Genomic DNA, 25,370 nt, shown 5'->3' with positions numbered 1-25,370 from the left:
GAAACTCTGTGTTCACTGTCTGACAACTATAAAGAAATTGAAAATGATAACCATATTTGTATTTTAGTCTACTCCTAGCTCAGATCTGTTCGTTCTATGTTTAATTTTCCATCCTACACTCATACTTACTGATTGGAGGTTACAGGATACGTACAGTTTTTAGTCTCAGGGCCTTACTGAGTTTCCACCTATATGCTTCTTGTTCTGTCTTTATCCCCACCTCCTGTTATCCATGTACTCAGATGCAAAGCTTGGAAATTACATACAGAAATGATACTGAAGTTTAATGATACAATAACAGGTCATTTCTGCAGTCCTTTTTTGCCAATACTAATACTAATCACTTCACTGCACTGCAGTAAATATTAGTTTTTACCAGTACAAACTAATACTTAGTTACTTACTTATCCAGAGTGTATACCATCACTGAGGAAGCCACTCTAATATAGAAACCATGAGACATTTCTTTAGACACAATACTTTCAAAGTCATTGTCTACTTGGGCAGGTGGATCTTTAAGATCAGATTGTCACACTGCTGTCACAAGAAAAAACAACTTTTTGTTCAGTTAGAGACACGTATGTCAAGTAAGTACCATTTATAGTAGAGCTGCAATGATTGATTGACAGAAATTAATAAAGTACATTTTTTAAGGAAAAATAGCAAATATTTGCTGGTTCCAGCTTCTCAAATGTGAGACTTTTATGGTTTTCTTTGTCATCTGTGATAGTAAACTGAATGTCTCTGGGTCTTGGACTGTTGGTCATACAAAACAAGACATTTAAAGATGTCAACTTGTTCTGTGGGACATTATACCAGCCTTTTTTCACTATATTCTGACATTTTATAGAAAAAACAACTTATCCTTAATCAAGTAAATATTTGGCAGATTATCAACAGATGATCAACAGAAAAAATAATTGTTAGTTGCAGCCCTGATTTATAGTGAATGGCTATACAGTTAGATTAGTCAGGAAAGGCTTTGCTCTTTGAGCAGGCTCTCAAAGAATCCAAGCAATAACAATGGCTCTGCAGGGAGAACTAACCCCTTAATAAAACACACACGAACAATTACATCTTCATCAAATCAACAATACCAAAAAACCTGGCATGTAAGGAGGAGGATAGGGTGGTGGAGGGAGTGGCGGTAGCAAACAGCGTTGGCATGAAACATCAGCAGAGTATTAGTGAGAAGTGTCAGGTAATAACATTGCCGCTGTATACCTGCATTAATATGATTGGACATGACTAGTAAGCAGATGGCCAATTAGCTGGAGAATGAGCCACTGATGGTGAAGCATGAATGACGCAAATGATGCCAATTACCTCATGTTAATGCCACTTCACGCAATGCTTCATTAAATATCAGAAAAGGCAAATCTGGAAAGAGAAACTGACTAACAACAGAAATAGCCATTAGATGGTCATGTGATACACTTAGTGTGAGAGGGTCATAACCGATTAATTTTTTATTTCTGCAGTATTTTATGACATTTTTCGTAGACCAAATTGTGACTCTTAGTGATAATCATGTTGGGTACTGAAGTAAATGACAACTCATGTGAAACCTTGGGGGGAACCCGCTTAGGAATGAAAAGGCTATATGAATCAGGTGAATCTGGTTGCCTCCTTGCACATGTTGCTGAGGGGAAAGTCGAATTGAATGCGAGTCCCTCACTCTTAGACATTGAAGGGACTAGATATTTCAAATGCACAGACAAAAATAATGTTAAGAGAACATTTTATCAAAACCTGTATAGTTCTGAATGTATTTCCTCTGATGACCCCGGGAGAAAATTCCTTGACAACATCAAATCTTCATCTCTTTTGGAGATGCAAAAGCAAGATCTTTGTAAGCCTATCACAAAGGCAACGGTCTTAGAGTCTACACACATTCTTAAAGGATGGAAGGGCCCGGGCCCAGTCAGTTTCAGCCCAGAATTTTTCAAAAGGCTGAGTAGGATTATTGTGGGTACCCTCATGGATATGTACTAGACGGATATGGTTTTGCCAACATTTCTCTCATCTTAAAGAAAGGTAAACCATCTGAAATGTGTGGATCTTTTAGAACCAATAAGCCTTATTACAGTTGAAAGCTCAGTTACTCAGTTACAAATGTAAGGAGGCTCTTGAACATTATTCAGTATATCCCTAGATGCTGAGAAGGCATTCGACATGGTTGAATAGGGTAAACTGTTCGACATCATGGAGAGATTTGGGTTGGGGAAAGACTTCCTTATATGGATACGTGCCATATATCATTCACCTACAGCTACTGGTATAACCAATGTGTGGTAATCTACTCCTTTTCCTGTCGCGGGCGGGGGGTCCGTCAGGGATGTCCACTTGGCCACTTGGCCCACTGATATTCTTTTATTTCTATCCTCCCCAAATGTCTTGGTTCCCGCCATTTTAACAGTCATCAATGGCTACAGTAACATATCTGGCTATAAGATTAACATCCGCATGTTGAAGGCTATGCCACTTTAAGTGAGGTTGATTGCCAAATGGATTTTCCCTTTAAAAGGTCTCATTCTGGTTTTACCTTTTTGGCAGTTAAGGTTTCACCAGATTTAAAAAACTTATAGAAGCTAAATTTCATCCCAGTATATACATCAGTAAAAAAAGATCTAAAGAGATGGCATGATCTTCCATTGTCTTTATATGGCTGAATTAGTTAAAAATGAAAGTTCAGCCCTGATTCTTGTATCCTTTACAGATGCTCCCATTATGGTTACCAAAAAAATAAGTCAGTGTACAGAAAAGTTCAAAGTTCATCTGGCATGGCAAGAAACTCAGGCTGAAAAAGAAAATCCTGCAATTACCAACTAAAAGCAGTGGTCTTGCCATGCCAAACCTAGCCTTATATAATTGGGCTTGTCATGCGCGATTTGTGCATGAATGGTTGCATATGTATCTTAAGGATAGCCCATGCGTAGACTCCTGGGCTTGCTCTCCATATTCTTTGTGGAGCTTGGTGTAATTTAAATAAGATGGATACAGTATAAATGTAATCCAATTGTTTTGTGACAGCATCGAGCCTGGCATAACATAGTTAAATATCTTGGCAGAAAGAATCTAAAATCCACTTTAACTCCTATATCTAAAAACTTCCCTGCAGGAATTAGTTCTCCCATATTCTCCTCCTGGCACACAAAGAGGATTCACTTAATTGGTTATCTATTCAAGGACAATGTATTACTCTCCTTCCAGCAACTATAGGATCATTATGTCCTTCCCAAAGAACATTTTTTTTTAGACAATCCTCCATTTAATACTGCTGAGAATTTAATTCTTGAACAAAAAATGTGAAGCACTTAATCTCCTCCTTCTAGTCGCTATTAATTTCATCTGATATGTCCAATACAAGTACTTTCTCTTGCAAATGGGAAAGAATTCTGGGTGTAGAATATTTTGAAGATGACTGAGACAAGGTCATAGACGTGATTAAATCATCCTTTTCCTGTAACAGATTGAGGGAGATACAATATACGATTGTCCATAGGTTACATATCACCCCTGTGATTCTGAACAAAGCAAATTATACCATCTCACCTTTGTGTGCCAAGTGTCACACCGATCTGGGCACTCATTTTCATTGCTTTTGGGAGTGCAGACTGATTTCAAGGTTCTGGACCTTTATTTCCTGTGCACTTAGTGGAATCTTTGAGGTTAAAATCAAGAAAGACACTGGGCTCTTTCTCCTAGGTTTGCCCTCGAGTTAAAATTTATTTTATCATTTCACAAACTTCTTGACAAACTGCTACTAATTGCGAAGAAGTGTATTTCAATTAATTAGATCAAAACCACCCCACCTTCTGTGACCCCCTGGTATTAAGAGATTTTCAACACACTCCCACATGAAATAATACATGCTGTGCTAATGGGCAACAACAATTGCCCATTAGCACAAAGTGTGGTCACCACTCCTAGATTACCTACCTATTGACATTTTATGCATATGCAAAAGGGGTCACCACTCTTTGGAATGCAAAGTCCTTAGTACAAATCCAGATGTCAGACACTGTAGACTAAAAGTTACAGAGTCTGGCACTTGATGAATGGCAAGGCAAGTTTAAAGTCAGGATGGAGAACTCAGGATATCTTCTCCCTTTTTTCATATTTCATCTCTTTCTTCTGTAACTACATTTATTATTGTATTTTTAATTACTTATTTTATTATATTCTTCTCTCTTTCTGTATGGTTATGTGTTGGTTGGTTGTTCAGGTGGGGGTAAATGTTCCTTTTGTTATATTCCTGCACCTTCTATTGTCAATTCATATTCAATAAAATTTACTAAAAAAAAAAAAAAAAAAAAAAAAGAAATAGCCATTAATGGCTACAATAAATTAAACACACACAATAAACAAAATAAATCCTAACCATGTTATATTGGGCATACTTATGAATCTCAATAACAATAATATATTCTTCAGCAGTTATTGCCTGAACCTGATGAGCTGAATGAAATACTGTGTAGTCCTATTCAGCATTAGAGAACAGTGTAAGCTTAAGTAAAGTGGAGCAATCAAGCGATCCCTCAACTACATGGCAGCATTGTTAATCATCTTGCTGGCATAAGCTTGAAGTAAGAAATGGAAAAAACCCCAACCCTGTTGTGTCAAACAGTGAAAGGATATTTGTGCAATTCTCAACAGGTGCAGAGACTACTGGGCAGAAATGAAAAATGCAACTCACGATGACTGAGTTGAGGGGTTATAAGAGGACATTGAGATGCTCACAGTGAATGAAGGAACAGAATCATTTTTGCTGGTATGACATCAGCATCTCATCTGCTGCCAGGTAGACATGCTGGCAAGCAGATAAGGAAGCAGTAAGGATCAGGTGACAGATGTTCATGTTAGAGCAGGCCTGTGATGGACACATCACATTTTAATAATGATCTGAGATTGGTCTGAGGTTTCTATTTAAACTGCACTGCATTTAATCTATGAGTAGTTTGGGGAATTAGAACAAGTTCGTCAAGTCCCAGTTCAAATCCTTGAACTTTTGCTGAAACCTTTTTAGAATCTTAGGGTGTTTTCAAACCTACAGTTCGTTTGCTCTGGTCTGAATAAGTGGATGAGTTGGCGTTTTCCCCTTGGTTCTGTTTCTTTTCACATAGGGAAAAATCCAAGCAAACCAAAAGGCATCACTACAAGTCACCTGAGAATGTTCACTCTGCTCATTGGTCAGCTGTGAGGCGAGAGCAAGAACATAAACACAGGAAGAAGGTCCTGAAGAAGGGCCACTGGCCAAATACAACAAACTACGTTCACCTCGAGTCATTCTCAAGCTAGTTGTTAGCAATTGTTCATTTCGCTCATCCCAGTATATAAAGCACACCTGGCTACAGGAGCTGTTTTGCTAAAACTCCCGGAGTACGTCTAGTAGTTGGGTTGGATCAAGGTCAAATCACGTTCCCACCACAAATTAACCAAAGTTTGTTTGGGTCTCTGTATTGTTGTTTTGGTCCAGACCTGCCCAAACAAATTGCACCAAGAATCCCTAATGCCCTAAGAATCTAGAAAAAAATAGAAACTTGAGATTTCAAAATTGTATCGGAAGAACTTGATTTATATTGTGGTTTCTAAGCCACACTTCCTGTTCATCAAACAGAGCCTGCTCCCAAGGTCATACTTTTGAGAAAAACCCAAAACTACTGGGATTGACTTAGAAGCAGTGAATGCTGACTAGTCAAATCCATTTATTTATTCATTTTTTAATCAACAGCAAATATGGACTCCATATTTCAGCAAACTAATACTGGATCTTATACGTGCTTGGCATGGTGTATCTCAGGCCAGTGCAAGCCTGATGGCTTGGAGAGGGACTTGGGATTTACCTGTTGGAGCTTTACATCAACTATGGACTGGACTTGAGTTTGCTATGACTGCTGCATTCCAGCTAGAGAACGTGTTCACCTGGTGTGCTTCATCATGCTGTGATCCTCTTATGCAAGCTCCTGCCGCGGCACCAGAACACATGTTGGAAATAGAAACTGTTTGGGCCGACAACCAAAATGCTAAATGAACCTTTCTTTATTGGGCAAGCTTCAACTCCAGCTGCAGGTACAGTATCACCCCTGGACAGCCAGTCTGAATGGGAGGTGGCACTGCTGATTTCATCCAACTCTCACTTCGTGTCAATAACCTGTGATTCAGCCTGAACATATTTAGTCAATCAAGGAAACCAAGCATAAAATACATCACTGGAAATGATATATTAGCTGATATTAACTTAATGCAGGCCAGTAAATAACAAGAAATTAGAGTACAGCAATGCCAAACCAGGTTTGAAGTCATTAAAAGCAGAGTTTCTACACTGTATCATAGTTTGTCCATCAGAGAGCACTGACAAGTTTATTTTTACACTGTAAAATGTCCTATTCAGTATGTATCTTGGTATGTACACATACGTATGTATGTGTACATACCGAAACAAACATTACTACTCTGATTTCTTTCCATTTACAACAGCAAATGCAAATTTAAATCATACAAAGTTTAAAATATATTTTTGTCTATCATAAATCTGCAGCTCTTCTGCTTGCTTGAACGCACATGTACCCCTGCTTCCTCCACTCTAAAATCTAAGAGGAAGCCACCCTGCCACCACATTTATCAGATTAAGTATGAAGCCATGTGCAGCTGGCTCTGAATGAGAGGGTGATTAAAATGTACAAATTGAATTCAGATAGGAGGGGAGAAATGGGAAGGCAGTTTAAAAAAAAAAAAAGAGGCGGTAAGGAGAGAGTATAATGGTGCTGTTGTTGGCAGGGGAAAAAGCACATGCAGCAGTATACATTGAAAGAGCTGGCCACAGGTTTGGTAGCCCTGCAGGCCATTCAGGAGAAATTAGGATTAGGAGGTGGACTCATAGCTCTCAGCAATGCAGGCTTGTGATTCCTATTAGCTTTGTTGGAGCTTGTTTGTGAGCTGGCATGCAGGGTGGGGACAGGACGGTGTCGATGCTGCTGAGGAAAGTCAGCTATTGCCGTCTTGCCGAAGCGAGCCACAGGGTTATTTCTCTGTGTGATAACTGGAACATGCTATTCTGTCAGCATGTAAGTTCATGCTCATAGGTGTCATTTGAATACATCTGGAGGGCTATTTGATATTTTGGGTATTTTACAAGCGTGTGGGTCGGCTTCTCTGAGCATCTGTGATCTATGGTTACTCATAACACCATTCTTTGTGTAGGTCAGCGGAGATGTTTGTGTGTTTTCGCTTAACGAAGAAGGTTAATGATCACAAAACAAAAATGGATCACTAAAAAAAATTCAGACAGGAGTCTTGCCTCTGAATCAGAACTGTCCGAGTTGAGTGTGTGTGCGCTTGACCATCTTTCCATCACACTTTTTTCCTTATTTCTGTTTAAAGCGAAGTCATTTTGACACTAGCTTTGTAAAACTCTGCACCCTGCCATTCTGTCATCCTTTGTTCTGGTTACAAGAACACAGTAATAATAATAAAAGCCTGGCGCTTTGACTACAACATGAGATTGATCAGAACTGGTTCTTGCGATGTGTTGTCAGACTGCGTCGGAAAATTAAAAGTATTTATAGCAAGCGGCGACGACCACAGCTTGAGGCTGAAGCCAATGAGGAAGCACCTTAAAGTTCCACTGACGGCTGCTTAGCTGCTCCAACTGACGCCAATCCAAAAAAACTTCTCTAACAAATACTAAGTCAATCATTGTTTTCAAAGAGTGATTATGGTCTCTAAATTCAGGCCCTCTAATAAGTGTGCTGGTGGTCATTTTGGAAATTATCGCTCCATTAATAAGATCTGAAGACTTCTAGTAGCTTCGATGTCTGCCGTGTGGGCGTCGATTGACACATGTGAACACCACTTTTCACAGATGAATCTTTCACAATGTTGGTTTCAGCCATCTATGGCTTTGTGTCTGTTATGTAAATATTCATTACGGTTTTATTCAGACATGACAGGATGTTTACAGATAGAGCTGCAATACTTGATGATTTGATATTTGGTACCTGGTGTGTTTGTACAAACTGGTCAGACCAGTGCTCCACACTGTGCAAAACATCATCAGCCACAAGCATGCAGATGAAAACAAAACAAAACAAAAATAATCAAAAAACATAAGTGGTGACATTGTAACAGAGCGGAAGACGCCCTGCACTGAGGAAGTGAATTCTTGTGCAGAATGAGATGACTAAACACAGAGTTGAATGTGTAAAAGCCCACCCACAGTGATGGAGACTTTTATAGGTTTCAGCGGTTGCTACTAGACCTATAAAATCTCTATCTCGTTAACTTATCCCCCCCTCGGAAAGTGTCACCATCCTCCTGCATACCAGTTCAGTGCTGCTGCAGCCACACACAGCCTGCACTTCATGCTGCAGAGCTGTAATTCATGGAAATTCAGCGCTCCGGCCTTCCGTTTCTGCTTATTTCTGAATCGTGACTGTAAACATTTATTTGCTAATTGGGCCATGCTCACGGGGGCCTACTTTTAGCACGATGCAAAAGGAGCTGCTGACAGAGAGACAGAGGAGAAGCACAAAGCAGTGGCCACAGGATGTCTGAAAATACACGAGGCTCACCGCATACTGAGCTGTCTGAACACACACACACACACACACACACACACACACACACACACACACACACACACACAGATGCAGACAGAACAGTTCATCATCCATCATAGGAAATAGGTCAGAGATATGTGCTGAATCACTTGATGTCTTCAATATTAAAAAGGAGAGAATATCTCCTGCAGGCTGTATGATCTGATGTGACTGACAGACACTTTATTAATCCCCATAGAAATCCACTCATTCACAAAAGTTCACTGGTGTATAGGTAGAATAAAACCATGCAACATATTCTCTGAGTTTCAGTGCTGACACGAAAACAACACATTTTTCAACAATATAGTCACAAGCGGCAATGATTGTAGTCCAAGCAGATTGCGAAAAAAAATCGCAAAATTTGACATTTTTTAGAGCAAAAGACCAGATGCACATGACTTGAGAGATTAAAATGATGAAAGAATTTTGACTATAGGCCAAACCCTATAGTCAAAATAGGGCCAAGTCTGTGTCAATTTTGGTAGCATATGAATGAAGACTTGTGGAGATATAGATGTTCATCGTTTTTGAATACTTTGAAACATACAGAGCGATGGACTTCTAAAATCGACCATAAGCTGCTTCTGTCAGAAAAAGATTTCAGCTCTGTAGAACGTACAGATGATTTATTTTTGATTGTGGATCAGTTTGTGATCAATTTAGTAACTATGGCAATACTATGGTATTCTCTGACTGGTTTCTCCTTCACAGGCTGACTCATGACTGTTAGATCCATTCACCAAACTGTCAAACATGATTTTTCAGAGAGGAAGATTAAAAAAAAAAAAACGGTCAGAACGTAAGCCTGTAGTATGGATATTGTATCCGAAGGACTCCTGTGTTGCTGGGTTTGGGAACACTGAGAAAAGAAATATTGCATGAGGAATTTCAACAATCTTTGGCTTCTCACACTTCAGAACTCTACTGACTCAGTCCAGTTAGAAACTACCGAGGGTTAATATCTGGCCCGTCCATGTTTATATGACACATCAGCCACTTGGCATCCAACAGCGTCAGGCCATAAACAGACATAAATGTGTAACACACACTGATAGGGAGGGAGAGTGTGTGTGTGTGTGTGTGTGTGTGTGTGACAGGGCCAGGGGAGGGTGCTTGGTTGAGAAACAGCCAGAGAGATAAACACATGTTGAGGCATCGCTCAGAGGAGTGTGGGCGGCCGACTTCCTGTCTATTGCTCTAGCATGAGCAAGCCTGACTGATCTAGAAATAAAAAAAGGCCCTCTGAGAGCAGAAGCACTGAAACTAGAGAAAACAACAACAAAATATAGCCACGGGCGGCGATTTGCATGTTCAACCCTTTTCGCGTTCGATAAGAAGGAATCAGGTCGATCAGCCAAAAAAAAAAAAATGAAAGATGCGAGTGGCAATGAGTTGGTTTCAGGCTTCACAAAGGGTGAGCAAAGTCACTTCAGCTAGTTTACGTCTGTTTAAGGAAGGAGTGAGAGCAACCACACTTGTTTCATCATCAAAAAGCCTGCAGCATTTCAATAATTGTGCACTCAAAAGTTCCGCCATTTGTCCCCCCCCCCCCCCCCTTCATTGGCTTTAAACGAAACTCAGGATTTTGGTTAACACTCGACCCCAGAACATTCTGCCCACGGGTTCTGGCATATGTGGCACCCCCTATAGGTTGGGTTCAAAATGCTTTGGCAGACCTATTCCTAATCATGTACTGAAGTTATGTACCAACATTTATGATGATTGCACAAACAGTTGATGAGTTATGAGCAATATTCTCTAAAACCCTGCCCTTTGTTAAGATGAGACACTATTGAAGGGTCATTGTCCTAAAGTTCAATACACAGTGTGACTCCTACTGTAGCATACAGTTGAAGAGAACTCATGGATGATGATAAATTACAGAACTGTTTATTTTCTTATTAAACATATATTATCCTTAAACACACAAGATGTCATTTCAGCCGCTAGGGGGTCTCTCAATCAAAACAATAACAAAAGACTAAGTGTGATGACAGTGTGAAATAGCATGGGATCATGGGAGTTGTTGTTGTCATTGTCATTGAGTTGGAATTACTCCAGTGTTGGTGGTTTATCTAGAGAGGTCTCCTCCTCCTCCAGAACAAACAGACCTGGGATTAAAACACTGAATAAAACAGTTTCATGTAAAAACAAAATCAGCTGTTGGCTGAGCTGCTGCTAATGTTTGCTCAGTTTGTTTCTCTGGTAACTTAAGATCTAGACATCTGATGATTAATTAACTCATGTGTCACTACTTTCAATTCATTTAAAAATTCTAAATGATCCAAGAGTGAAAAATGCAGAGTTGATGAGTTAGATTGGAGTGGAGAGAAGACTTGGAAGGAGTCTGTTTTAGGTCTTGTGAGGAGAGTTGTCCCAGCAGGCAGACTATGACATTGAGCAGATGATTCAGCAGCTTATTTATTGCTTATCCTCTCAAACACTGTGACTTTTATAACTATATGTGTCATTCTATAATACACCAGCACCCTGTCCAAGGTTGCCTCTGGTCCAGTGCATGCTGGGAGTCCCTGCCGTGGAAGTCACTTACCACACTATGGTGACAGAACCAAAAGAACCATTCAGTGGTTCTATATATAGAACTCTTTTTGTCAAGCTGCTGCTCTTGTATTTGAGAGGAGACCGTTTCTTCCACAACTCTCAATCATTACAGCAGGACATGGCTACCATGGCAACAAACTTATATAACACATGCTGGGAGAAGATGAGGCCTTTACAGTCACACTGTGGTAGGGCAGCCATCCTCTCAGAGCCTTGCTGCTGAGCTCTTACTCCCTCATATTCACTATGGTCAACAATAAAAGAGGCAAGGAGAACTTTTTAATGACCATGTTTCTGTCTTCAATCGACCTAAACCACATCTCATTCACTTCAATACTTAGTCGGACGACGGACGCTACAATTATAAACTGACAGTGTCTGCTCCGGGAGTGTCTGCAGCAGCAGCAGCAGCAGCAGCAGAGTTGCAGCAAAGAGTAGCAGATGTCTGTCCTCCGTCCCGCTGCTGTAAACAAACGTAACACTAGCTGTTAGAGAACAGCTGTTCTCACGTCTCCCTGGATCTTGATGCTTGTTTTCGGCAGCAACTCTCCTGCTCTCTGCCTGCTCAGCCTGCTCTCGGTGTGTCTCTCTCTCTCTCTCTCTCTCTCTGTCTGGATGGCAGGCCAGTTGCTCTGGTTCTGGTTCTAAGCAGCGGTTGTCCTCTGGTTTGTCCCCGTCTGTGTGCGCCACAGCCTGTCTGTATACGGAGGACAACACGCCGGCAGCAGCCTGAATCCTGCTGTCGCTAACTCTTGAATAAGAGGAAAATCTACACTAAAAATCTCCTGACGAGCTGATCGGCCAAACGCTCTTCACCTTCAGGCTGACTGACAACACGTATTTACTGAAACAAAACAGTCTTCATGTCAGCTCCAGAGGAAGAAATCTATGGTGTTTGTATTTATTGACTTATCGATTTTATTTCTCCGCCCACCGAAGCAAGCGAGGGGAATGTGCCTGAAGTGAATCCAGCGAGCTCACAAGCCACACCGGGAGCCTTGATCAATCAATATAGATACGCTTAATAAGTTCAGAACATCTATACAGCGGGGGCTTTATGTTCTTTAAAACAGCTGTCTGTGGAGACTAAACGCGCCAGAGGAGAAAAAAAAAAGAAGACTCGTCTCAAGGTGACGATACATTTGATAAAACTGAAGCATATCTGTTCCCGTGAGACGCACGAGTGACAAGATGTCAAAAAAAACACTTTCTATGTAGATTGGTGGTGAGAGTGACATGGACTGTCGTAATAACTTCTGTAGACTGCTTCATATAACCGATGTCATATGGAGGTAACAGGCTGGGGAATGTGTTGTAAACTTGTAAAGCGTTTACAAGTTTATAAAGGAGCGTTTTGTTTGCTCAATAAAAACTGAGCTTATCTAAGTGTCGATCATTTAACCACAATATCTGAGAGATCATCTTGATGTCTGCATTAAAAGGTGTAGTGTGTAGAATGTAGTGGCATCTAGTGGGACCGACTTGACAGAAATAGAATGTAAAACTCATTAAATATGTTTTAATTAGTGTATAATCACCTAAAAATAAGAATTCTTGTCTTTTTGTTACCTTAAAATGAGCCCTTTATATCTACAGAGGGAGCAGGTCTTCTTCCACAGGCCTGCCACCGTAGGTTCTCCTACATGCTTGGAAGGGGGAGGGCTAACACTGGTCCTTTAAAGAAGGACAAAAGCTAGGTAGTGCCTCACTACTCCGTTTCCTCCCTACGACTTGGTGAGACAGAGCGGACGCAAAACCGAGCACATGACGAAGACAGATCACATCTCCCGTCGTCTCGTACAATCACTTCATTAAAGCTCCACATCACTGTGTGTAATTTGCATCCATTTCAAAAGGGGCTCTGATTCATGTGAACACCAGTCATATGAGCGACGAGTCTATGGCACAGTCGTGTCTAAACATGTCAGAGAGAACATGCTGGTTGGAGTGAATCCACTCTCTCCTCCTGATGACTCTGCCGCATTTCTGTCGTTACTCTGTCTCAAAAGTGTCGTGTTAATAACTTTCTCTTGTGTCCGGCACCGACAACGCTCACGCAAGTCTCAACAACGACTGAATGCTGTATGGTCCAGCCAGCGCAGTGCAACCGGTTCAGCCGCCTACTTAAAAGACTGAACTGAAGTGCAGTTAAACTTCACAGTGAGGAGCGTGAAAGCAGGGACCACCTTTTTTCACACCGACATGCACAGCACAATTATTTTTACCCTGAAGTGAACACGTGCCACTTTAGGCTTTTTCCACTCTTGACTGATTCTAGATGCAGATTGATATGAATGGAATATTTATGTGTCTGAGCAGTGAGTATTGTGTGCTTTAAGTGATTTATGTGTAAGCAATCAAATACGCTTGGCAGAAAAAAAAGAAAACATACCTGTGTGTGCCATTATCTAAACAAACAAAACCTTGTTAAGTACACATCACACAACAGTGCAGGCAGGACGCAGTGTGCTGGTTCATGGAATGCTGTCCACATATCCAGGATCCAAAATTAACACTCGGCATTCGCCAAATGCAGGTAAATTTAGTCTTTGGTGAGTAAATTATGGAGACCACTCGCCACCCTGACCAGGTTGGAAAAAATGAATTTCCTATGCAGTGGAGAAAGCTGCTGGTTGGCTGTGTTTGATTATGGGGGGTGGTTCACACTCCCATATAGTAGTTGGTGGTAATGCACCTTAATGCTGGTTGCCATAAAATGGGAAAAAAAAAAAAAAAAAAAGAGGAAGATGGTGCTGCACGGCCAGCGGCAGGCCAAGGAGACACGGCAGGAGCAGGAGAGATGCCTGGAGGAAGAAGAGGACTTGCCCAGGCTTGTCAGGTTGCAAGATAACGTTATCTTCTGCCTTCTGCTTAGAAGAGGTGAATTTACAACTCAGAGCAACTTAATACCATATAGTCTCTGACACTTCAATAACACCTTGCTTGTTGCCACACAAAGAATACACAAGTAGTGACTAATCGAAAGTATTTTTGTTAATCGTGATCCTTCTGGTAAATTTGGCATTGAGTTGAGACTAAATAGTTCTTCATTAAATCGTCACTGAAACTCATGCTTGTACTGCTGTAGTCTTTACATGAATATGATGGCATTTAATTCTCAACTTGAGCACATATACATGCTCATACATGTCTGCACATTACTTTAATACTGACTGAGAATCACATATGAGACCAAGATGACATGCTAAATAGTAATAATAGCAAATTGCAATAGTAAAAGGCAATTTATTATTTTTGGCTGGTCAATTTTTTTCATCTACCGGCTACCTTGATAGGTAAGCCAAGAAGTTCATTTTGGACCCTGCAACATCTGGTGATAATTCAGTTACACAGAGATTAAAACAAACCAATCTATGCTCTCTAATTCCACTCAGACACATCTGTCCAGCAGGGAAACAAGAGTTTAAAGCAACGTATACTACAGTTGAATCCTCATACTCATACATAGTGTCTACATGCTAACCCTAATCATTATACAGCATTACTAGTTTATTACCATCTATACACCAGTACTGTCTAGTCCTGAAGCTTCTAATGTGCAGGTTTGTTGACACTGTGTTGGATGCTGATTCAACTGTATTGTCATTTTCTAGTGTGGACAGTGTGGTGGTGTTGAATTATATGGCGGACAGAATTCCCTGTATAATGACAAGTGATGCAGCCAAAGCAACGTGATTTGGATCAAGTCGGGAGAACATGAGTATGTTGTTTTACAGGCAGGTTATAGAGCTGCATGGTCTGTATTAGCTACGAGCGTCTTGAATGAGGCTGTGAACAGGACGGTACTACTTGACTTTGATGGAAGACACTCTCAGGGTGGTCTCTCATCCTCCTCGTGTTTACTGAAGCACACCTGGTCTCAGCAGCATACAAGGCTGCATTTACAACCCACGTCCCATGGCCAATGATAATCAAGCAAAGTTATACTAATGTTATAAATATGCACCACTAACATATGAGACCCAACTTGTGATCATTTGATATCTCTGATTTGGCATCTCTGGCATTAACTATGCATGAGAATGACCTTGTAGGTTACTCTCCATCCTGTACAGTGTGGACAGTTTACAACTTTCTATATTTGGCTCTTTAAGTCTTATGAGTGGTTGAGTTCTTGGTGTAAAAACAATGTGAAACCATCTTACCTCATAGGACCAGACACACTGGACCCCCGCAAACCTCCTGACACACCGGCCCACCTCCACGTCCTCGTGGGTGGTGTACATCTCCTGTAGACACTCTCGGATGTGAGGCACCATTCTCTTGAGGACCTCACGGCTCATGATGACCCCTGGCCCCCCCATGCAGAAGTTCTCCCCAGGCTCCAAGGCCAGCTTCCCCAGCTCGTCCCGGGCCCCCATGCCTGTTTGGCCCAGGAAGATGGCCTCACTGCTGTTAAGGCTGCGCAGGAAGCTCTCCAGCTTCCCACTCTTGATGTAGACGTCGTCATCGGCCCTCATGAACCACTCGTACTTGTCCAGGTAGTGGTCGTGCATGTATTTGAGCATCATGAAGGACTTCTTCTGGGGTGGGTACGAGTCATCCACATTCCTCAGAGCCACTATGGGAATGGGTATGGAGGTGTCAGAGCCTTCGCTGGAGAAGAACTCCACATGACCTGGAATTGTCTGTGCCCATGTCCTGTACACACACACACACACACACACACACACACACACACACACACAAATGAGTAGATATCAAACACATGGGATTATCTGTAACATGTACTAAAATGTAATAGCAGGAAACACATGCTAAATAGTAAAAGCCCCAAAACAAAGATGACAGCGGACATGGTTCTGTACAAACTACACTACACTGGTTCTTCCCAGCACTGTGTGCATATTAAACCTTCATCTCTTCATAGGCCAATGATTGAGAGCTTGTGTACACACGTAAAGAAAGCAGCACGTCAGCAGCGGTTGCATTCCTCCATCAGTGTCACACTGGATACATTCAGTCACTGTGCTGCTGTCGGATTCTAACGCACTCACAGACCAATACACAGTTACTGTAGGTACGCACAGGAGTCAGAAGATTGACTTGAAGCTAAAGCTGGGCAAGATGAATTTGATTCATTTGAGGTTTGGTTTTTTTGCACGATGTGTAAAACGTCTACATGGTGAAAATCAGGTTGCACAACATAACATCATACACAAGAAGGTGATTTCCAGTCTATTGATTCCCTCTGGCCAGTTGATTCTTGCTATATCACGTCATGATACTTTGTACACTCATCTGCTGATGAGATATTATCTTGAGTAATAAGAGGTGAGTGCAGACCTTTCTGCTCTCAATGTGCTGAAACTGATTCAAGTCCACAGCTCTATGGAACAACCTGTATTTTTTTTTTTAAAGTGCATAATGATGACAGTCTTGTAGGTGGTGCAGGTTTATTATTCTTGCTCAACTGTCTTCCACACAAAGAGCTAAAAAAAATATGATGCTTCAATTGTGTTTTAGTCTTAAAATCGCACCCAAGCATTAAAAAAAATAAATAAGTAGAGATTTTATTTTTCAGCCATATCTCCCAGCCCTGCCTGAAGCATAGAACCATGCTGTATCGATTAAAGGCAGTTTAAACTATGTTCAGATCCTGCATGCATATTTGTCAGTTCATAAAGTCTGGAGGTCCACAAGGACCCTTGCAGAAGCTACAAGTATAATTTTGGCTTAAAATGTAAACGCATGGGTTTCGTCAGACTCACTTGAGATGGACAACAGAAAAACTACAAAAATGCAGCTGAAACACACATGCACAGGCAAGGGTAAGGGCATGTTAATGCAAAGCAAAATCTTCCATTTGTAGAATATTATTTTTCTTTTCCCTTATTCATCCATAGTCCTCAATACACCACAGGAAATGATGGACAACAGCCACACACAACTTCTCTCCATGCATTGCGCAACGCAACATACATCTATGGCTCCTCAAAATCCATGAAATCCAAGTTTGTGTAACGGCCTATGGGTCTGACTCACCGGGCTGAACTTGGAGCCACTGAAAACCCTTGATCAAACTCGTTTTACCACAGAGGAGGCTCACAGTGTAGTCAGACATGTCGAAATGTTTGCGAGATAAAAAGAAGTCTCTGATGTGGGCTTTCTATCAGATCTTACTGACTTTCTTCACTACATCTGCATCAGGAAAAAATAAACGTTGTGCATGAGTCAGCAAAAGCTGACAGGAGAACATCTGCTGACACATGTGTCATATGTGTCATACGTGACTGCACTGTCAGATATGGTGATTTTTGAGGTCCTATATGATAAGTGGTCCCAATTGGACCGTTAAACTACAATAAGAAGCTGCAGCAGGATGGGAAAATTCTGATTACTTTGGATGAGTCAGGCTTTTCTAAGTAGGGTTGTAAATTAGAGTTTAGAGTCTGGGTTCAAAAATGGTGAAGTTGTGCTTGAACACGTTCACACGACTGAAATTGATTTGTGACGGTTCTTCTACTGAACTACCATCAAAAGCAAAAGAATCTTTAATGTAAGAAAAACTGAGAGGATTGGTCACCTGAGAAGTAAACCTGAGATTTATCTTAGTACTTCTTTATATTTTTCCACTATAACTGAATGCACATTGGTCATTGAACATTCCAGAAAATGCCTTTCATTCATTGCATTCACAGTTACTAGAAGTATGTCTTTCCTCTGTGAGGCATGCAGAGACAGTGCTGTTTGTCTATAAAATGTCCTTTTAGCCTACATGCTAATTTCATTAAAACCAAAAAATACATATATATTTTTGGGACTAGGGATGGGAATTATTAACACCAGTGCCCTTATTGATTCAGCTTATCAGTCCCATTCTTTATCGATTGCTGATCAATTTTATGTGTGGGAAAAAAAGGAGGCCTACACAGGGTTTCCGTGTCAACGCAACAGCCTCTCTGCTGCACTGCTAGCTCCAGGGAAAGCCATCGCTGTCCAAGGCGCTGAATGGACGCAGGGTTTTTGGGGATTATTTTCTTCTTATTTCCTGTTCTCTTTTCTTTTTTCTCACCTCAGAGTTAGTTTAGGCTGTTTAATGCTGCAGTGTGTGTTGGCCAGTGGTCTCATTTGTTACTGCTGATCTCTGCTCTGCTCTGCTAACATTAGTCTCTGAGTGACGGCATAGAAACTTCACGTTCATCTTGCAAAGGTAATTATTTACTCATTAAATCAAAAAATTGTTTGCAACCGCTGCCTTTTTTGAAGATGAATTACAAGATAGCCAAAGATAACTCTAGCATGTGTGCTGTAGACAGACTGGAGGCTGAGCTGCTGAGTTCCGCCTTTTTCATTCCGTCAACATCACATGGCTGGGCATCAATAATAGGAACTGATAAACTCGGAGGTATACGATTCTGATGGATTGGACAATATGGAGCTGGTTCTCAATCATCTCATCCCTTTTTGGCACTTAGTGAAGACACTCTAGTTGTGCCAGAGTAGTACATCATACTGAAATTCCCAAAACTAAAGTAGCCAGAATTCATCCTGAGGTGGCTCCGACTTGTGGCTAATGTAGATGTGCCCCGGTCTCAATTTATGTGTTCTGAAAAACCCTTCTATCAAGGAATTTTAGAAATCAGTCTTCCAAACACTGTCTGAAATTTTACAATATCCCATTGAGCCAAACCTACTGACTGCAATCAACTGACGTCTCTGAGTAATCAATCTTACTGACGGTTATCATCATTTTTGTCTTATTAGTTCATTATTATCTCCTTTTTATTTTGTATTTTGGGTATTTATGTATTCATTTACTTATATATGTTTCCTCAGTTTAAATATTATTTTCTGGTGTAATACTGCACTTTATCACTATTATCTAATTTTCATGAAACCCTCTTGGTCTTCTTGGTTGGTCACAAGGTGTGGGTATGAGTAAAGCCTGTATTTGTTTTGTTAGTCATTGATATTCAATAATAAGAACTTTTTTAAGAAAGCCACAGAGAAATACACATTCATTAAAAAAGTGATGGGCATTTGAATTTCGTGGAATTAAAAATGAGTATTTCACTTTCATAAAGTGTACACACTGCAGCCTGATCCTCATTGAAACTCACACTGAATTCACATTGAACTTTGAAACTCATTGAAACAATCTGCTGCACCAATATCAATGGAAAAGTTGGCATCAGAGCCTTGGAGGAAGGTTTAGGCCTACATCCAATTCTGTAGAGCCCTTAAAGGATTCCTCTGATGTGAGAATTAGTCTCATTTTCTTACACCGGCATCTGTGTGTAATTAAATTTAAGTTCTTTTTCTTCTGCTTTGGCATGCTGTCTTGGTAGAGCTAGCAGACCCATTATAACACTTTATGTTCACTGGAACAGATCTGACACAAGTTGCCCTGCTTAAGTCTTAAACCCCACTGAGCTGCCAGTGGGTCAGTCAGTACCTACTCATACTGTGCAGCCAAACAAACACCGTTCAAACCCATAGAGCTGTATTTGAAATTCCAGTGGAGATCCCAAAGTAGAACTGAAACAATCAGTCAATTAATAAAGTCATTCAAGAGAAAATTAAACTATAATATATATATAGATATAAATATAGATATATTTGGGTTCTGGACAGTTGGTCAAACGATACAAAACATTTGAAGGTGTCAACTTTGCATGTCTCTATTTTCTGCCATTTTTATAGCTAAAATCTTAATCAATGAAATGGAAAAATGATCAACAGACTGTGCAAATGAAAGTGTAAACGGCTGTTAGTTGAAACCCTATCCTAAAGTTTCCAAAGATGCTAAATATGTCAGACGTGTCTAAATTAATGCAGGAGATAAGTGAATATTTCACTCAGTGCAAACACACAAGTGATGTATAATATTTCTGATACAGAACATAAATCACCGGGCTGTTCTAGTAAATTCAGCACATACAGTGCGACATATCAAACAGCACCTAATTCGGAACATGTGTGTAATGTAGGTTGGGTGGTAACAGTCACTGTGGACCAATGGTAAAGGACGAAAATGGGTAGAAATAACTGCGACTAGCTAGCAACCTATTAAATGATACTACACAAAAGCCTTTATCGGTCCATGTCCTTCCAGGTAAGCTTCTCAACAGGGCCACACTGCAGTGTTACAGTTTTAAATTGAGATTGAAGAACCGCTATCTTCCATACAAGAGAGAAGCTGAATGGATGCTTTATGGAAACAGCAGAATTCTTCTCTAACACATCACATACCTGTGCGCCGCCACAGCTCGGCTGTTCAGGTACTTCTGGGCAGTCATGACACCAACAAACAGGAAATGATTGGACCTGGAGCCAGGTTTCTCGGTCGCCGGTAAACCGTTATCTTGCGGTGGCCATAATACTCCGCCGTATTCCTTTCTGAGAGCCCCGTTCAATCCACAACCGGCAGGGTTTGCTTTTCGTTTTTGTCCAGCCTTCTTCAACTCCGTCGCTTTGGGTAAAATGAGTCTGGAAGCCAGAGTGAACCCGACTACCAGTCCAAGCAGAACACTAAACCATGCTCTTCGGCTTCGACCTGCCATTCCCCAAAACTTCACCAGCTCGCCGTGTATCCTCACTGTATCCTAAGCAGCGTCTCTTTGAAAAAGCTAAAAACAGACACACTAAAAACAGGCGGTTAAACAAAAAATAAAATTATAATAAAAACAAAAACCAGGCCGGTAGAGCTCGTGTGTCTCCAGAAAACCGGGCTCACACACACTCTCTCATGGTAGAAAAACCCTTTTCTTCCAGTTGCCTACGTAGCATCACAGCAGTCTCCTTGAAGCCGCCACCTGAACCGTCTCTGCCGCTACCGCCTCGGATCATCAAGCTGTCCGTCGCTTTCGACCGACCATTGGCAAACATCAACGCCGACCAACAAATACAGCAGCTTTTTTCTTTGCCTTGAATAGCGGCTCCATTCTCGCCATTATCTCGCCATTGGAGGAATGTCGGACTGTCGAGATCGTCGATTGCGAAGGGTTTAACAGTGGTTTGACCCAACGGACTTTCCGTACAAGTGCTCTGACTGGATGAATCCCTTCGAGTCATTCGACCTATCGATGCTGCATTCCATTCACATGGGAAAATCCCCCTGCACAGGACCACTGTGCCAGTTTTCTTAAAATTTGGTTTGCTCTGTGGGTTTTTTAAATAACAATAATACTAAAGTAACGATAATTATTTCCACTAATATTTATTAGTATGTGTATAGTAATATACACATACTAATGTGTACTATTAATATGACACATTTATTATGGTTTTCCACTGCTTTACCAAGTAATAGCCCTACACTAACCTAGACGGCAGAAATTAAAATAAAATTCAGACCTGTGGAAAAACTGCAAAAACAACATTAGAAACAAGCCCTGTGAAACAGCTAAGAAATGCAATGTAAAAATGTAGAAATAAAATAAAATGGAAACACGTGGAATATATGTTCTTTTTCATATGAGGAATACAAGCAATTGTTGATGTAGTTATTTCAACGTTTGTGCTACATGACGGAAAACCTCAGAAGCAGTAGACTATTTAAAAATCTATTCTGTTATAGTAAAATAATACACATAAGATTATGAACTTCTATTTTAAAAAATAGTAAACCTTCCAAAAATAGGCAATGGGTCTGTAACTGTAACTACATCTATGCAACTTCAGAACAAACACTACACTTAAAACTAAGCCGGCTAAACTGAGAGTGAAGTAAAAGTTTTATAAAAGAAAGAATACAAATTATTTTAAAGAGGTGTCACGCCATGCCCTCAAACGCAGCATGTCTCTCAACCAGCTCTCTGGTCTCGAGCTCCCCCGCGTGCTTGTAGTCCTCTACAGCAACCCGTCGCTGAATGTTATAGACATACAAATCTTTCAAATCCATCGAATTACCTCACTAAAAAATTGTCACCAGACTGTGTTTCTGAACTGCTGAAATGTACAGTGTAGGGAAGACCGGAGTTGGTACACGCCTATTTTCTGGTCCTTTGAAGGTCACAGAAACAAAAATGTAACATCGTAATGCTTGATTTCTTCGCCTACACTCATCTACTATGTTAAAACATCTGAAAGTCGCTCACTTTTTTGGTGAAGGAAACATTTCAGTTTTATAGTATTGAAAGTAAAAAAGTGGTCTGTGGACTAAATGTATCCCATAACTGTGTTAAACAGAGATATTAGATATTGTGTTACTTCTAGTTAATAGATAATAGTTAATAGTGTGTGTGTGTGTGTGTGTGTGTGTGTGTGTGTGTGTGTGTGTGTGTGTGTGTGTGTTGGGGGGTGGGGAGTGAGTAAGAATCAAAATTTTCATGGTTTTTTTATCATTACATGTTGCTATTTCTGAAACGTTCCCACCCAGTTAGGCCAGAATGAAATGAAAATGGAATCACATTTCATAACCTTAAATTATATTTGTTAATAAAGGCTAATCAAATTTCATATTTGCTAGCTTGATCACAATCGCTACCAGTTGCACACACAGCATTAATAGTGTGTGTGTTTGTTTTATATACAGTATGCACACACACACTACTAAAGTTAGTAACTTAGCAACTGGTCATAAACTAGTTTAGCTAGCTAGTGATTTTGATCACATTTTCCTTTATTCAAATTTTTTGAGATTTTGAAATTTGAAAATGTAGTTGTTCTAAATATGATTTTTGTATTTAGAAACATTTTTAAACTTTACAAATGTTCTTGTTGGTGTGACAATAGTGCAAACATTTGTAAGGATGTCTGAGAGGGGAAGACCACAGCTATTGCTTGCAGCAATGTGGCAAGTGAAACTACAGAATAAAAGTATACGCGGTACTGCTATATATAGATTTTGATATTCCCTTTCAGACAAATTGACCCCTGACCAAATTGAGAGTAACAAGCACCTCTCTGCTGGTTACAAAATAAACAGACGACTGTTCTCAATGGAGATGGAAAGGGAGTTGGTCAAATACTTAAAAAGTCAGGGAATATTTATTATGGCCTGTCTCCGGCAGAAGTCAGAAAGCTGACTTACCAGCTTGCCATCGCCCACAGTCACCACAGTCCACAGACCAAATAGACTTGTTGCCAAGTGGGGCTCGAAATAAATCAGGCCCCTCACATCTGTGGAGCAAGGGACAGTCATGATCCTTGCATGTGCAGTTTCTGCGACAGGGAACAGCATTCCACCATATTTCCCATTCCCTAGGGTGCACTTCAGGGACCATTTCATAATAAACCCTGTTGGCTGTAAGGGGAGGGGCGAACCCATCAGGCTGGATGAAGGAGGAACGCTTCCTTGAATTTCTGAAACCCTCTGTGGCATCCACAAAGTGTTCAATGAAGACCTCCTTCTCCATGAGTCGCATCTGTCAGTCAGTGGCCTTAATTATGCCAAGAAGAATCGCTTCGTGGTGCTGTCCATCCCCCCACACTGCTCCCATCAGCTGCAGCCACTTGACTGCACCGTGTATGGGCCTCTGAAGAGGCACATAAATACAGCATGCAATGGATTGATACTGACAAAGTCGGGCAAAACCATGTCCATCTATGATGTGCCTGGGATTGTTGCCACAGCATGTCCAGCAGCTGCAACCCAGGAAAACATTGAGGCAGGGTTCAGAGCAAAGGGGGTGTTCCCTTTTAACAGGACATCTTTTCTGACAAGGATTTCACCCCATCCTACGTTACAGACCAGGCAAACCCAACCCTTGTGCTGCAGGCTCACATGGACAATTGTGTGACACCGCTCCACCCAAACCTGGACAATGCTGTGCCTGGACCCAGCAGCACTGGGAGGGTTTCCCCTAAGGAACTGTGGCCTTTCTCCAAAGCTGGGCCTAGGAAAGTGGGAGGTGCTGTCAGGAGAAAAAGGAAAATGGACACTCCGACAGACACACCCATGTAGAAAGATTTGGAGGAGGAGAAAGAAAATGCAAAAAAGAGCCAAAAAAATACAAAACAAAACAAAAAACCATCCAAAAACAGCAAGAAACAACCCAAAACTCCAAAGGTCAAAGCTCCCGCTGCTAATAAGACAAGATATGAGTCATCATCAGTCAGAGGAGTAATACTGTATTGTGTGTATTGAGCCCTTCTCCAACAGCCGGCCAGGGGAATTCTGGATTCAGTTAGTTATGTGTAAAAAGTGGGCATATTGTGCACTCCCCATCTCCAAAAAAACACTCCCAGTACCACTGTAAAAAACCCAAATCCCAGTACCACTATGACTCCTGTGACTCAGAGTCAGACTGAGATCAGTCACACACACACACACGAGGAGAGAGAGAGGTAGACAAGGAGAAATAACTATAGGCCTATTGTAGGTTCATGGCTGTGAATTTTAAAACTAAGGGTACATCATCACATTTCAGGGAAAATGTATGTTGTACAAACTATGGTGTAATGGGCTTTTATTGGCTTCACTAGTGTTATGTTTATGTGATATTTACATTTTTTTGAAAGATAATTGTTTATAATGACAAATGTTTTAACAATAGCTTTCTTGTTCATGAACTTGTAACTGTTAATGTATATTTTGTTGGGGTATTTTGAAAGATTAAAAACAATGTTTATATTGTCAGTTTATTATTATTTTGAATGGTCAGTGGAAAAAGTAATTAGACATTCTTACTGATGAAGTGCTTAAAATGTTTGGTTTTCAAAATGAGCAGATATTCTATTAAAGGTTCATGTTTTTTGGTTCTTGTTTGAATTAAATATTCAAGTTGTTTCAATTGGTTGCTTCATTTTTAGTAACCATAGCATTTTAACATTGTGCCAACCAACCCTGTGATGGGGCTAGTTGGCACTAATGCACAACATGATTTTAATTACAAATCATAGGTGTAATGTGTTCTGTGTATTGGCACATCTCAGAGGTGGGTCTAACTTGTCTGCTTACCTGTAGGCTCATACACTTAAAGTATAATGTAGTGGTGATTTTCTATATTTTCTTATTGTAAACAAATCTCATTTGCAGATCCAAACCAACAATGAACTGATCTACTAATAAGTATTGTGTGTATCCAAAGCCTGATACATCTTATTCCTCTGTGCCATAGAGCTCCATTGTTGTCCAAAAAATATTAAAAACACATCAATGAGGCACACTGCTGCACTGGATGACATGTTCCTTCATTAGCGTGAGCACACACAGTAGCCTACCAGTCAAAAGTTTGGACACACCTACTCATTCAAGGGTTTTTCTTATTTTTTAGTATGTTCTACATCATAAAATAA

At 40.6% G+C, this 25,370-nt stretch overlaps 1 protein-coding gene across 1 annotated transcript in view; it reads right to left on the bottom strand.

Annotated features, from left to right (window-relative positions):
- The window catches only part of chsy1 (chondroitin sulfate synthase 1), a 75,637-nt gene extending 54,454 nt beyond the window's left edge, over positions 1-21,183 (bottom strand). Inside the window, exons 1-2 of the mRNA XM_067598026.1 lie at positions 20,382-21,183; positions 15,332-15,827 (exon numbers count right to left, since the gene is read on the bottom strand). Coding sequence (XP_067454127.1) covers positions 15,332-15,827; positions 20,382-20,692 — 807 coding nt within the window. The 5' untranslated portion in view covers positions 20,693-21,183. The remainder of the gene's footprint in view (positions 1-15,331; positions 15,828-20,381) is intronic.
- Between the last annotated feature and the right edge of the window lie 4,187 nt (positions 21,184-25,370).

The sequence above is a fragment of the Thunnus thynnus genome, chromosome 1 (genome assembly GCF_963924715.1).
Source record: "Thunnus thynnus chromosome 1, fThuThy2.1, whole genome shotgun sequence".
NCBI lineage: Eukaryota > Metazoa > Chordata > Actinopteri > Scombriformes > Scombridae > Thunnus > Thunnus thynnus.
The sequence above is the reverse complement of the archived record's forward strand: the minus strand, read 5'-3'. Positions and strand labels throughout refer to the sequence as shown.